A 14,581-nucleotide genomic window follows, 5' to 3' on the forward strand; every position below is an offset into this window, starting at 1 on the left:
AAAAGTTGTAACCTTTGATACGTTTGACCTTTAACCTTTCTAGTACCTTTGATTAGTACATTATTTAATTTCAATTGTATTCTGAGATTCAAACTCGCATCTCTACAACTGTATTGAAATCCAATATGATAATTGTGAATAAAATACAATTACCCACAACTAACTGTTGAAATTCAGTGATTACTAATACATTTTTGAAAATATTTTGTACAATTTCAATATTTCTATGTATTAAGGTCTCTTGACTTACCTAACATTTTAGCTTGAGTTGTATATTCAAGTGGGATGAAAGATTTTATAAGGCGCAACAAAAATTATAAATTAGCAACAATTCAGACAATGGCAAAAGATGTTTTAGTTTTTTTCCTGCAAAGTTCTTATTAAGTGAAAAACTGTTGTCCTGTTAGTGATCTTTTTTTTTCTCTTTTTTTAAAACCTGATGAGATGTATCAAATTCCTAACAAATGTCAGCTGTTTAATCCCAGATTCTACCATGAAAACATCTCTGCTGTGTCTTACCTTTGAAGCCAGGAGCGCAGTCACAGCTGTAGTGGTCCACCTCATCCAGACAGGTGCCGTTGTTCTGACAGGGTCGAGAGGCACACTCGTTGATGTCCAGGTCACAGTGGTAGCCCTGAAATCCAGGCACACAGAAACACTGGTAGGCGTTCACCCCGTCTTTACAGATGGCTCCATTCTGACACGGCTCAGACTGACACTCATCGATGTCCTCCTCACAGTTTGTCCCCTGGTACCCAGCAGCGCACTGACACTGGTACCCAACGTCAGGGATGTCCATACAGGTGCCACCGTTCTGGCACGTGTCCTCTGAACAAACAGTGACATTATCCTGACAGTTCTCTCCTCCCAATCCAAGGGGGCAGTGACAGGAGTATTCATTGATCCTGTTGACACAGAGTGAGCGGATGCCTGTGCAGGGGTTGCTCTGACATTCGTCCACATCCTGAGTGCAGTTGAGACCTGTGAAGCCGTCGGGGCAGTGGCAGGTGAACTTGTCAGTTCCTGGAGTGCTTGTACAGTTTTTGCACGGATTTAAAAAGATGCAGGCATCATACAGCTCACTGCAGTTCTTTCCCATAAACCACACTGGTCCTTTGGGGCACACGCACACATAGTCGCCCATGTGGTCCATGCAGGTGGCTCCGTTGTTGCAGGGAGACGATAAACACTTATCTGCTGCTGCTGTGCACAGAAAGCCTGCAATGAAACACAAACAGGCTGTTTAATATACATAAAGGAACATTTTTAATAAATTTACCAGGAGGTTATTTTTATCTCATTGTTGAATAAAGGCAGATAATACAGGCATGGCTGGTATACAGTAAATGGGCTAGCAGGACTTAACCCTCCCTTTCTCATATAATAAAACTTCTTCAAACGAAGAAGTGACTGGTTTATTAATTGTTTTTGGAGCCTGAAGAAATCAAACAAACATTATAGAAAAACCATGCAAAATACTGTGTGTAAACAGAGTTTTATTCACAGCCTGCAGTGGAGCGTCCTCTTCCATTCACTTCTATAATGTAAATGAGTGACAGGTTTCATGGTCTGTCCCACTTTATTTACTGATCAGTGGTACCACATTAATTTAGCCCACAAGCCACACAGACAACCAATGACAAAACTTTAGCATCACAGACTGCAGAGATGCTAAAAACAACTTGAATCTCTTAACTTAAGAAACAATCTCTTGTACTGACCATTGTTGAGTTAAAAAGGTTGTTTGTCATGATCAAATTTTAACCATCAAGCAAACAAACACACTAAGATGTATATTCTGGTTATTTGTAGTTGTCTTTCACGTAAAGCCCCAGCATGATGTCCAAAGATTATTCACCAAAACTTTTTAAAGATACATTAACTTATCAGACCAAAATCGTTTGTGTACCAGGCTTTAAACATGTTTATTTCTTCTGTCAAAATGCACATTGTAAAGGGGTGTTTATGGGACTTCCAGGACTTTTGGAGCCAGCCTCGAGTGGACCAGAGAGGAACTGCAGTTTTTTTTGCAGATTGCTGCTTGGCCAGCGCCCACTCTCTCTTTCCTGTATTTCTTATGACTCTTCGCCGTCCTATCCAATATAGACAAAGACCAACAATATCATTTAAAAATAATCATTATGGTAATATAATATCTGACCTAAAAAACCTGGTTGACCACTGGAAGTGAAGTGTTGTCTGCTTCTGTCTGATTTACGTCTGTTTCCATTTTAACAAACCAATCTGTTTGATGGACTGGCATTAAAGAGAAGAAGGTTAGTGATCAGGACCCGAGCATTAAGAAACTTACAAATATTTTATAAAATAGCTCCCAGACATGATTTGTATGAGTGACAGATGTGGTTAGCTGGCCAGAATAAGCATCCATTTTCTCTGACTTATTCCAGACGATTGCATATGTGATTTTATGTACATTTGCTTTAGTATTGCTACTGAAACCAGCCCAGACAATGCAAAGACTGATTGCAGTAAGTACATTTAAAATACCAAAACTTAAAGCCGTTAGCTATCATGGTTTTGTGACATACAAATACCTAATTTCTCAAAAGTGCAGGCTTCCTTGCAAACCTTTCCACCATTGTGGAAGCCAGCTGAAATAGCTTAACATCATTTATTTTCATTGTTAGCAACAGCATTGTATGTGCTGTTGATTTGTTTATGTCAACAGAACACCTTAATCCCTAATAACACAAAGGTGGAGTTCAGCCAATATCATCCATTAACATCTGTTGACACACATGTGAAATAGAAAGAAGATTTTAAACAGTCCAAAACATATTTTCATATGCTAATAAATATAAGAACAATAAGTGTATCACAATGTCCTCCTGAACTCTATGAACCTCTATTTACCTCTATGAATGTATTTACTTTTTTTATTTATTTATTTATTTATTTTACTTTATTATCTATTTCCCCCCCCCCTGTTTTTCATTTAGCTTTGTTTTGTTGTTATTGATTATGTGTGCATGCAAATGTAATTGTGTATGTATGTATAAATGTTTACTCATCGGACGAGTCCCAAGGTTCTATGTGGGGTGGGAGGGGAGGGATTTGAAAATGGAGGAAACAGATGAATTAATGATTTTCTTTGATTTACAATTTTATGCCTCCATTGTTTAAATAAAAATAAAAAATGTGATCACAAAAAACTCTATGAAACTACCATGTGGGCGTAAACTGATTATATTTTGTACTAAAAGCCTGAAATGAAGCTACACAACTGTGAAAGAACACCTCTTAAGGCTGGAGGTGTTGAGAATATCTGTGGGCTTACACAGTTCACTGTCCCTCCCTGTAAGCTTTAGCTGTATTACCGTCAGGGTCGTACAGTGGGCTTCCTATAACTCTGACCTTTACAGGTGCTTAGAAAGCAATCTGGAGATGAAGACCCTCTGAACATAAGGTCACAGCAGATGGTGTTAAAAGTAAACTTATTACACGGCCAAGCTATAGCAGCTGTCAGGGTTGTCAATGAAAGTGTCACCCACTGGTTGTACAATGTGCAGAGCTTGTAACTTGGTGGGACTGAGCTCTGTGGAACAGTAATGACATTAAGGAAAACAGGAAGAGCGTAGTTTATTCCATATAATCTGTAAATCTGTCAGAGTAAGACGGTTTAGCAACCTTTGGTCTTATGGTGAAAAAGATGTCATGGATGTTCTGGTCTAAAACATTATTTCCCCCACATCTCTTGTTGTTATATTAACACAAACTATTGAACTTTCTTGTTGAGCTAACATCTCGCTAAAGTGTCAAATGTGTTCCCCAGATACCGATGAGATGAAGATGTAGTAATCACGGTCAAAAGAGGATGATTTCCAACAACATCCTTATTACCATCTCCATCACACTAAGGGTACTTAACTAATGTGCCTTTTCAAAACTCAAAACTCAAAACTTCGACTGATGTCCACCATACTACTTTGAAAGCACTGCAGACCCTAGTTTAGTTTAAACATCTGTTTGTCTTTTGGTGTGTAGGGGCCAAAACAGACACTTTACTGTATCATCCCATTCATCTTCTGGTCAAGTCTTATTGGACACAACCAAAGACTGTAGGCTACAGGACAAGATGAGGTAGCAACTTTGGCATAACATTGGATGGTGGACTGCTTGACATATTTATTTTCTTTAGTGAGGATTATTCTCTTTCAACAAGAGCATGCATAACATCATCACCTCTGTATCCTGGTTGCTCTTTGTCAATCACAGGTAGCCACGGTGATGCCAGAGAGCCCCTTGAGCTGTGGGCCTTCTTTTGGAGCTCTAAGTTGGTGTTTTGTCCATCCTCATCTTGTGTATTATGAGCCATAATTTACCACTTTGGACAAGAAGAATATATGAGGATTGAATTCAAATGAGTTGTCGGTTTAATTTCTCACATGTGCAACCAAACTTTTTCGTGTACCCAATGGAGTTCCTGCTACTTATTAGAAAGCACATCTTTTTAGGACACTTCTACATTGGTTTCACTTTTGAACCCAGTGGCAAGATCGAGTGGTGTAGTGCAGGACATACGCAGGTATACAGAGTATACCCACATATTTCACACTCTCCATCGGGTGTTCCCACTACTTAATCCCCTCTGTTTCACACCATTGATTGATTGACAATATTCAATAGGATACTGCAGTTTTCTTCCTTGTATGGTGAAGGGATGACCCTCTCTACTCTGTCTCTGATTGACTAGTGCACTATGCAACGGTAGTCTTACATGTCACATGCCGTTTATAGTCAACTGGATGGGAAACTTAAAAAAACAATATAGAGTACACCCAGTTCCTCAGGCACCACTACACCACTGGATCATTTATAGTCACAATAGTCTTGGTCACACTACTCCTGAAGTTTTGGGGGTGAAGGCATTTTGAACTCACACTTTATCCAGAGTTTCTCCTGTAACCCCCTCGTGGGCTGATATGTGAACACAGCAAGATACAGCATGATCCATAGAATTCACCCTGAGCGACGGGGGGGTTGTCATGTTTAGTCCCTGCGTTAGATGCACGTCTATAGACTAGGGATGTCCGATAATATTGGAGGGCCGATATTATCGGCCGATATTGACTTAAAAATGTAATATTTGGAAATGTCGGTATCGGATTTTTACAACCGATATTGGAACCGATATTGGAATTTCCGAGTCTGCATGAACGCAGCACGAGACGTTTATGGGCACGCGCTTGATGACGTTAAACAACAAATACGACACGCTGGACTCGTGGCTAACAAGTTAGCTCACCCAGTGAATGAGGTGTCCGTGGTTTGGAACTATTTCCAAGTGTCAACTACGGACAATAAATTTGCAATTTGCAATGACTGCAAAGCGTCGGTTATGCGAGGAGGAAACAAGGTGTCTTCCTTTAATACACTAATTCTAATAACCCATGTCAAGAAGAATCATGCGGAGTTGCTACATTTGCGCAGCAAAGTGATGAAAAGAAGCAACAGCCGAAACCGAAGAAAACCACACAGTTGTCGCTTAAAGAGTCAACTGAGAAAAAACAATGTGGCAGCAATGGAGAGGCTGCTGGTGGAAGTGCAGATGACCCAAGCCGGGAGGACCAGGACTGCCCACCTAAGAAGGCTCGAACATGTACCAAGAAATCCTTGCAGAGAATGAAGTTGCAGCTCAAGCACCTACAAGCGAGACAGCGCAGGTGAGTAATTGATTAACTTAATCATCAAACTAAATTTAATTTGCTGTGCTGAGTGCGTCACATTAAAAATATACATTACATGCAATGAATACAATAACCATTTGGCAGTCAGTGCTTCAAAGAAAAATAAATAATAGAAATTCTATTAAATAAATGGAGGAATTCTATATATTTATTCCCTGTCTTTTTTATTCTTTCTTTAGGTGCATGCATACCTAGGAGAAGCCATCCCCTCGAAAGGATGCCCTTTGGAGTACTGGAGGCATCAGGAGAGAGGATTTTGTTACTCTCAAAAGAGATTGAGCCCAGTTTGAGTATATTATTTGACAAGTTATGGCCAGTCATTCATTGACTATGTTTGTTTACAACTAATGGACTGAAGATATGCCTCTTCCTTTTTTTTATATTGTCTGTGGTGTTGTTTGAGGCTGTTTGTTGTTGAGGTTTCTCTCTAACACTAAATAAATATGGCACTTTTTTCCATAATTTAAGTTGTTCTCTTATTTTTCTCAGTGTGTACATTTGGAAAGCCATGTTTCATTCACATATGCATCCAGTGGGGCATCACAGTAAAATTAGGCATAATGTGTTAATTCCACAGGAGATATTTTATGTTGTTGTTACCTAACAGTTTTGATGTAAAAAGCCTGCATATATCGGTATCGGTGATATCGGTATCGGAAATTAAGAGTTGGACAATATCGGAATATCGGATATCGGTAGAAAAGCCAATATCGAGCATCCCTACTATAGACTGTATGCAAACAATATGGTGAATTTAATACACTCAATTGAACTGCTGCATTTTGTGTTTGTTCTCCAGTATGTTCTGTTCTCCTCTCTTGTTGATATTGTGATTCAGTTAAAGTACACAGAGCATTGATATAAAAGCAAATATTCTCATTATAGCATCATATGGTGGACTCTGTTGCTGCTTTTGCCACGTTGGCGTCTTTCTGTTTGGATCATGTCTTACTTCAGTAGTCCCCCGCCCCTCCTCCTGTCTGACTGAGATAGACTCCCGCTGTGAAGTGCATGCCGACCAGATCAGGAGGATTTCAGGGGGCAGACCTCCTGAAATGTTCAAGATTCTTCCATGAATTCATAAGATGGCTAAGGTGTCCTGACCTTATTCTTCGTACTCCTCAGTGACTATGTTCTGAGAAAAAATCAAATTGCCTTTAATGCCAGCATTTGATTAACGTTGGGTTTTTTGTTTTTCAGGTGTAAATGGAGGGAGATTATTTCTGAAATGGCACACTGACCTGTTTAGATGGAGATTTTGTTTTAAAATAAATTTTTAAAAAAATCTCTATTTGTGTGGGTTAAGCTTAAAGGTGAACTTATAAGTTGCTGCCATGCTCACAAGAGGGATGATGCCTTCAAATGTCAAATTTTTAATCACCTGTGGCACCTGTGATGTGGTTTTAGCTTAGACTTTTTTTTAATGTAGTAACATTTATGGCCCAGGCAAAGATGCATTTCATGACTTACACATTCAGCTTTGAGGTTCTAAGAGAAAGACTGTGCTGAGCATCCATGCCCGGAAATGTATCGCCCCATTGTACTGTTGGGGACTTTGGATAACATCATGAATATGTAAACATTACTCCTCTGCCAGGAAATCCTCAAAAACATCATCTCAGCTACAATGTGTTTATTTCTTCCCTGTAACACCTCCTCGTTTCCCCTCTGCACCCTCTTTAACACCTTCAGTTCCTCTGGCAAGCAGCTCCTATCACTTCTTTTATCTGCTCTAACACAGAGCATCAGCGTCTCACTCCTCCCCCTCCCACCACCTCTCCTTACCTGAGAGATCCTGAGAGGTGCTGTTTTCTTTGTTGTTCCTCTGTTTAAGTTTAAACACTGGTAACAAGTCTCACTGGGTGATGTTTACACTATCAGACTGAGGTGCAATGAAGTGCAGTCAGAGCTGAGTCAGTGAATTTCTAATCACAGGAAATTAACGTTTTATTTCCTTTGCCTATATTTCTCACTTTGGACTGACTTTAGAGACCATTCGGACTAACAAGTTATCTTCCATTTTGTAAAGTTTAAAAATGTCCAGTTGCTTAAAATCTATTTGTCATCCTAATGTGCACAGATTTTTTCACGACTGCCAAAACGTTTCTGATCTGAACTTTTGGTGTAATTTTCCAAGATTGTTTTTGTTTTCAGGAGAAACCAGCAAGGCTTAAAAAAAAAGAAAACATATTGTCATTAAAAATTTAACAAATAAATGCAGCATTTGTCATTTGTGTCTTTAGGTCATTTTCTTATTTCAAATCTAAACCTCTTCCTCTCTTCTTCTTCTTCTTCACACACTGAGTCCAGCCCTCTGACACACACACACACACAAGTAGAGACATCATGTGGAGACAGAGCAGGAGGAGCGACAGGTTCCTTGATAAACTGGACAAATAATCATTTTGCTCACAATTGTGTTACTTATCAGCTATTTCTAACAATGTTCAGAGTCATGTTTGCAGTTTGCACGAGAAGCCTGCATGAGCTGCCTGTGACTCCCACAACACGTCATTGTGAGCGCTGCAGGTGAAGCCGCACTTCTGCTACTTTAGCGGTCCTTAAAGCTCTAAATATGTAGCAACAGCATTAAAGAGTCGATAACAGATAAGGGACTATTGAGCCTTGAGGGTCATGTTGGGTACGTGACAGCATCAGCATCTCCTTATCAAACTTTCTTTTTTTTTTTAAATCAAATAATAGAAAAGTGGCAGCATGACATGCTTCAGGTCACATGACTAGCACTGCACGACCTGCATTATGCCTTATTGCACAGATGCACATCACAATTGCTATGTTCATAATCCAAAAAATGTGTTACCCATTTGTTTACTTCTGATGCTTCAACACCACCCAAAAAGGTTAAAGGCTATTCAATATGAATTCCTGAATTTGACAATTACTTTGCTCACTGAGCTTTTTTCTAAGCACCATGGGGGTTGATGTAGATACTTCCGTGAAGGATGTTCCTGCAGTGTGCCAAATGTTGAAGAATGTGTTAATTAACATCAAATTTGACGTTAAAATGGATGTTCTCCATGTTTCTTCCTCCTCATCGCAGCTGTGATTCCTCATCAGAGGTGTCATTTCCTCCATCTAGTATATTGTCTTCATTCCTCCCTCCCTTGGCTCTCACATGTGCTGACATCATCTTTTACTTGTTGTCTTTTTTCTAATTTATCCCCCCCCTTCTGGAAGAGATCTTACCCAGGACAGGCCCCACTCAGTCAGAACAGTAAACGTTAACCTGCACAACATGGAATCTGACTCCATGGAGAAGAGAGGGAATAGAGACGACGGGGGTATCTTCACTCCTCACCCCTCCATCTAAACCCAATCCACCCCTCACACATTCCAGCAGGCTGATAACAGCCCCTCCTACACACAGCACAGCCCCTTACTCATCGCTGAGCACTTCATAGATCACGGTGATGGCCTGACAGAGTGGACACCCTGGCACCTCCTGGTACCAGCAGTAACACTGAGCAGAGCTGATCACTGTTAGCAGGTAGAGGGATGTCAGGATCAAACTCACGGGGGTCCTCAGAGGGGGTTTGGTTTCAAGTAAACATTCACTGATCCCTCTGATGGGAAACAGGGAGTGCATGCTGTTCTTTTGTCACTCTGAGATACTTTTCAGATTATTTTTCTGCCAGTTTTCCAAAGCTCAAAGCCCTTAGAGCCTACGTAGAGTTGTTTGTTTCTGACTCTGCATCATTGTTGAATTTAAGGAATGTTCTTATTTTATGTTCTATATACAAACCATTATTGAAGATTTTAGAGTAATTGTTTCTTAATAGATGAAGAGCCCATGTCAAACCATGCTCCCCGATAGAGCAACACAGGAGCACTCCTTCATAAAACACCTGATGGTCATCCAAGCAGATCAGATCTTTCTTAACACACCTCATCTGCGACTATGTTAAAATCTGACAAGATAATCTTTATGACCATCAGAAAATCTGGACTTTTATCCTGAGGGGGGAATCAGTCCCCAACATCATCCTGATTATCTAATGACTGTTTACACTGCCTTTTTAACATCCATTACTTTTGACCAGTGTTTTGGTGCAACACTCTGGTCAAACATGTCATAGTTAATATCAATAACTGTCACATGACAGTGAAATGCCAGAATTGATTTTAAGCTGCTGTTTTTATCAAACTAGGAAAACATTCTGTCATGAACTGCGTATGCCAAGCACTTAACCATGTTCAGTAGCTCCAACTCAAACTTCATTTGTTATTAAAGGAGCAATATGTAACTCTGACACCTAGTGTTGACAATGGGTACTGCAGTCCGAATTCAAAACATTGAAGTGAGCTGTGTCACAAAGGTTGCCATGTTGTTGACACTGTAGCTTCAGTGTTTAGCCAGCTTTGAATCGGTCTGTAAACCTTTCTGTGTTATAACCTCTCTCCATTTTTAAAAAGTATTTCCAATATTGATCCTAGTTTGAGCAGGTTTCTGCTCATGGAGCTTATTAGAAACATGCAGAGACTTTTTTTTAAGTAGAGTGTCTGAACCAGTTCGCTTTCCCGCTTTCAATGCTGCAACACCTGTTGGTTTGCTGTTTACCTAACAAAGTAAAGGGCGTCCAAAACGGCTGTTTGGTGTAGGTGTTTTAAAACAGCCTAGCTTCTCTGTTCCAAACAAAAACAGACAATTCAGGACTGAAATCTAAACTTAGAAGGAGGACAAACTAATAAGCTTCAGATGAGTGTTTTTTTTAAGATGACACACTGATAAAACTCTCTAGTGTGTCTGTCTTTAGTGTATTTTTCACTCTTGGCAGGTGCAAAAGGCTGGGAGGGGAGTGAGACCAAAGTGTTTACTCTGAGTCACGCAAACAGCCTCACAGAGTCACCACAGAGACACGCTGCAGGGCAGAGGAAGCAGCAGCACAGCTATGAATCACAGAAGAAAGGGAAGCCCCTGGCTAACGCACAAGTCGAGCTCAGAGGAATTTTATTGAATCACCACGAGAGTCTGGCAGCTCTACCCGGGTTCAGCTTTGTGCTCCGAGGGCTCCACAGCAGGTGCCTGCTCGGCTTTATACGAAAAAATGCAGAAATCCTCTCTGAATCAGTCACAGTTACACACTGAGTCAAAGACGCACGTCCTTTTGTCTCCTGTGTGAGCCGATGCACAGGCTGCATTGAACGAATGTCTGACTGGTTCAGGGTAAAAAAAAAAAAAAAAAAGAGTTCTGTTTCGGAATGAAAAATCCTCCTTTACAGAGGCCCCAAGAAGGAAACAAACAAGAACATTGTTGTTTAAGACACAGGTGGAAAAGTGTAGCCAGCAGATTTTCTTCCCTTTATTTAATTTATCATATCTAAAACAGGTGTAAAGACATTGTTTACGTGGCACATTTACTTGGTTTGTTTGTCTGAGTGAACGAGGGGGAAAATCAACAACGATCATCGTTCTGATTTCTATGACTTCTTATTCATTTATTTTAAGGTTTATTTGCACAGGGACAAATACAAAAACATAAATGAGCTTGAACAATCATCTGATGAATGCATCATAGTGTTTTTAGCAATGTTCACAACCTTTGTCTAAGTAGGGCTTTTGCTTAAGAAATAATTATACAGATTAACATTATTAAAAAATAATTAAAAATAGTAATACATATTAATGTTAATGGAAGTAAAACATAATAATATAGCCATGTTGAATAAATGCTTAGGCTGAGGCAGCTTTACGCTGAAAGCCCATTCACTCCTGTCCTGTGTGTATCATCTGGAGATGACAGCCCTTTAGAGCTCTACAGAGGAGGTTTTCTCTTTTCTGAAGCTGCTGTTATTCCAGCTTCATTTTACTTGAAGCTAACAGTCTGCGTTGTTTTGGATCCCTTTCCTGCTCAACATTTAAATCTTTCCCTCAGAGTATATTTAAAATGACAAATTGTCCGGTCTTGGGGTTTTTGGTTCAAATAAAGTTTTTTGAAGTTTTAGTTAAATGATGTGTCATTTGTCTTCATTATCACATGCTCTCTGCTCTCAGTTTGTGTTTTGGTCCTCCGTCTTTTCCTTTAAAACCCTCAAGAGCTCAGTGTGCCAGGTCTCTTGCCATGCTTCTTCTTAAGACCCATCACCCCCCACCCCCAATCTCCATTCAAAGCCCAGACAAAAAAAGCTGTGCAGCAGTGCAGCCGGACGCTCAGCTCGTTACCATGGACACCCTTTACAATGCCAACTTCAGCCAATCACTGCTTGCGCTCGGCCTCCGTTTAAACGAGCCTCAGACGCTCAACACAAACGAAGGTCGCGGGAAAAATAGGTCAACTGGGTTTAGTAAGGTGCAGGGGTCGAACAAGAAACACACACACACACACACACACACACACACACACACACACACACACACACACACACACACACACACACACACACACACACACACACACACACACACACACCATGACTGGCGCAGCACATGAGCGAGTTCAACCTGCTACTTAAATCCTGTTTAATTAGTTCATTATCTGATGGGCCCCGGGTAGACATACAAACTGAAGTCATATTGTTATATGAGCTGGTAATAAAAACAGATAAATAACAAATCAATCTCACTATGATCAAAGTTACTGAAACTATCATCACTCTAACAGAGTATAAGACAAATGCAAGAGAGAGGTAAGATGCATTTGTGCATAAAATCATTTTAATGCACGTTTGGTTTGTTTTCGATGGACTGACAAAAACTTCTCACAGTGCAAAATAAAGCGTTCTGTGCATTTATAGGTACACTTTTCTATTTTTTGCTTAAAAATTACAAGAACTGTCTTAGTAACTCCTTGTAAATTATTCCAAAAGTAAACATTTACTGCCACTGTGTGGCTCCGTAGTGCTTCTAAACAAACTGATCAAGACGTGAACATGATGCACACACACATATTGTAAACAAGCAGGGTTACACACACACACACACACACACACACACACACACACACACACACACACACACACACTTCTAAAACACAAGTAACCACTGTTAATTCAACTGTGAACATTTTTCTACCTGATAAGCTTCATACAGGTTTCTGCTGTGATGTTCGACATGAGTCTATAAATCAAGGTTGTGTTTCTGTGTTGCTCTCTTACCCAGTTTGAACATCATCATGGTGATCAGCAGCGTCCTCTGATGTCTGGACCAAAGTCTTCCTAACTCCATGTTTAAATGGACTGCAGAGTTTTTTCCCCGTCAATGAAAATCAAAGCTTGTCAATCCATCCAAACAGCACGCAGCGCTCCATCCACGCTGCTCCAACTCATCCACTCACAGGGAGCAGCAGCACCTCCATGCCCGACCCCTGGGACTCTGGGACTGAGTGTGTGTGAGCATGTGTTTTGAAGTTTGTGTGTGTGTGTGAGGCTCTCTGGGGACCAAACTGAGTAAAGCAGAGTAATCACCCCAGCAGAGAGCGAGGGGGGGAAAACACGAGGTGGAGTGCAGCCGGATTGGACTCACTCAGCCTCCACCTCACTGATGGTATCTCTCCCTCTTTTCACTGTTATTGTTTACTTATGTGATTATGCATCAACATAGTTGATAAGTCAAATCAATCATAAGATGACATAGAGGCTGGTGGGGAATCATAAGAGTTTTCTCTGCTAGAACCTTCCAATGAAAATGCACTCCCTTTTGATTTCTGGAATGTCAATAATATTACAGTAATCATTTAGAAAGTAATCCTCAGAGTTCAAAAGACTAAGGCAAAAAGTGACGATCATTCAGCTTTTCACAGTTAACAAGAGACACATATCAAAGAGTTAATCAGCTACTCACCTCATAATAAAATCAATATTCAGCTCATGCTTTGAGTGTGGGCTCGTGCATGCATGGGGTAGAGAGAACAAGACAGGGAGGCGTGATTGGTTGATAAAACTTGAACCTTGTTGCAGAGACTGGTTGAAGTTTTTGTGTTTACAACTGACACAGATGACAGATTTTTTTTGTTTCTTTTTCAGAGCACATGAGTCATTACTTACTGTCAGGACCTAAAGACAGTTTCAAACAAAATCTGAAAAAGTGTATCTGGAGTAAATGGACAACCAATCCTTTTAGTTGTATTTTGCTACAACACTACTTTTTAATGCACCTAAACACAGCGTCTCTGGGTGGGCAGGAGCGTCACTCTAAACCCACGTGGTGACAGGGCTATGGACTCAACAGTATTGTTCCAGAAATAAAAATCCAGTTTGTTTTCTCCATAGCCAATTTGCCGATATTTGCCATTATGTCTTAACTATCCAAGGTAGACTCATGATGAACTACATCTATGTGAAACAATAATTTATACTCCTGTCAAAGACACAAGATTGTATGATACCATTCTAATTTTAATAAAAAAACATGGTTTATTAATTTATCTGGGGAAAAAACTACACTACCCATGATCATAGAGTGTCACAGAGATGTCTCTGATTGATGGCGTTTGCTGTTAGCATTGGAAAGTTTCCCGCTCCTCAGTGCAGAATGCAAATGGACAGTTTTGCTAGCAGGCTATCTGGAAAGTTAGCTAGTTGCAGTAATTAACTATAACAAAATGTACTAACTTGTGGGATTGTAGTTCCTTGACTCCGGACAAAATGAATGTGGTCAGTCTTGTAACTTTTCCTTTATTTATTTATTTTTTTAATGCCATTTCGGCGCTGAATCAAATGATAGATAGATAGATAGATAGATACTTTATTGATCCCGAGGGAAATTCAAGTGCTCTTGTCATGAGTATTGATGTAGCTGGTTGTCTTGGTTCCAGGCGTCAATCTGTTGATATAAGGAGTTTTAGGAATAGAAGATTTGAACGGGGGAAGTTTACTTCCAGAACCAACCAAAGTTGAAGAGGGAGGTGTTCACAAAG

The 14,581-nt window shown here is 40.1% G+C and overlaps 1 protein-coding gene across 1 annotated transcript in view; it reads right to left on the bottom strand.

Annotated features, from left to right (window-relative positions):
- The window catches only part of LOC306831311 (protein crumbs homolog 2-like), a 31,196-nt gene extending 18,153 nt beyond the window's left edge, over nt 1-13,043 (bottom strand). The window contains exons 1-2 of the mRNA XM_079355340.1: nt 12,822-13,043; nt 520-1,218 (exon numbers count right to left, since the gene is read on the bottom strand). Of these exons, the coding sequence (XP_079211466.1) occupies nt 520-1,218; nt 12,822-12,891 (769 nt within the window). The 5' untranslated portion in view covers nt 12,892-13,043. The remainder of the gene's footprint in view (nt 1-519; nt 1,219-12,821) is intronic.
- Between the last annotated feature and the right edge of the window lie 1,538 nt (nt 13,044-14,581).

This window comes from Symphodus melops (assembly GCF_947650265.1).
Source record: "Symphodus melops genome assembly, chromosome: 1".
NCBI lineage: Eukaryota > Metazoa > Chordata > Actinopteri > Labriformes > Labridae > Symphodus > Symphodus melops.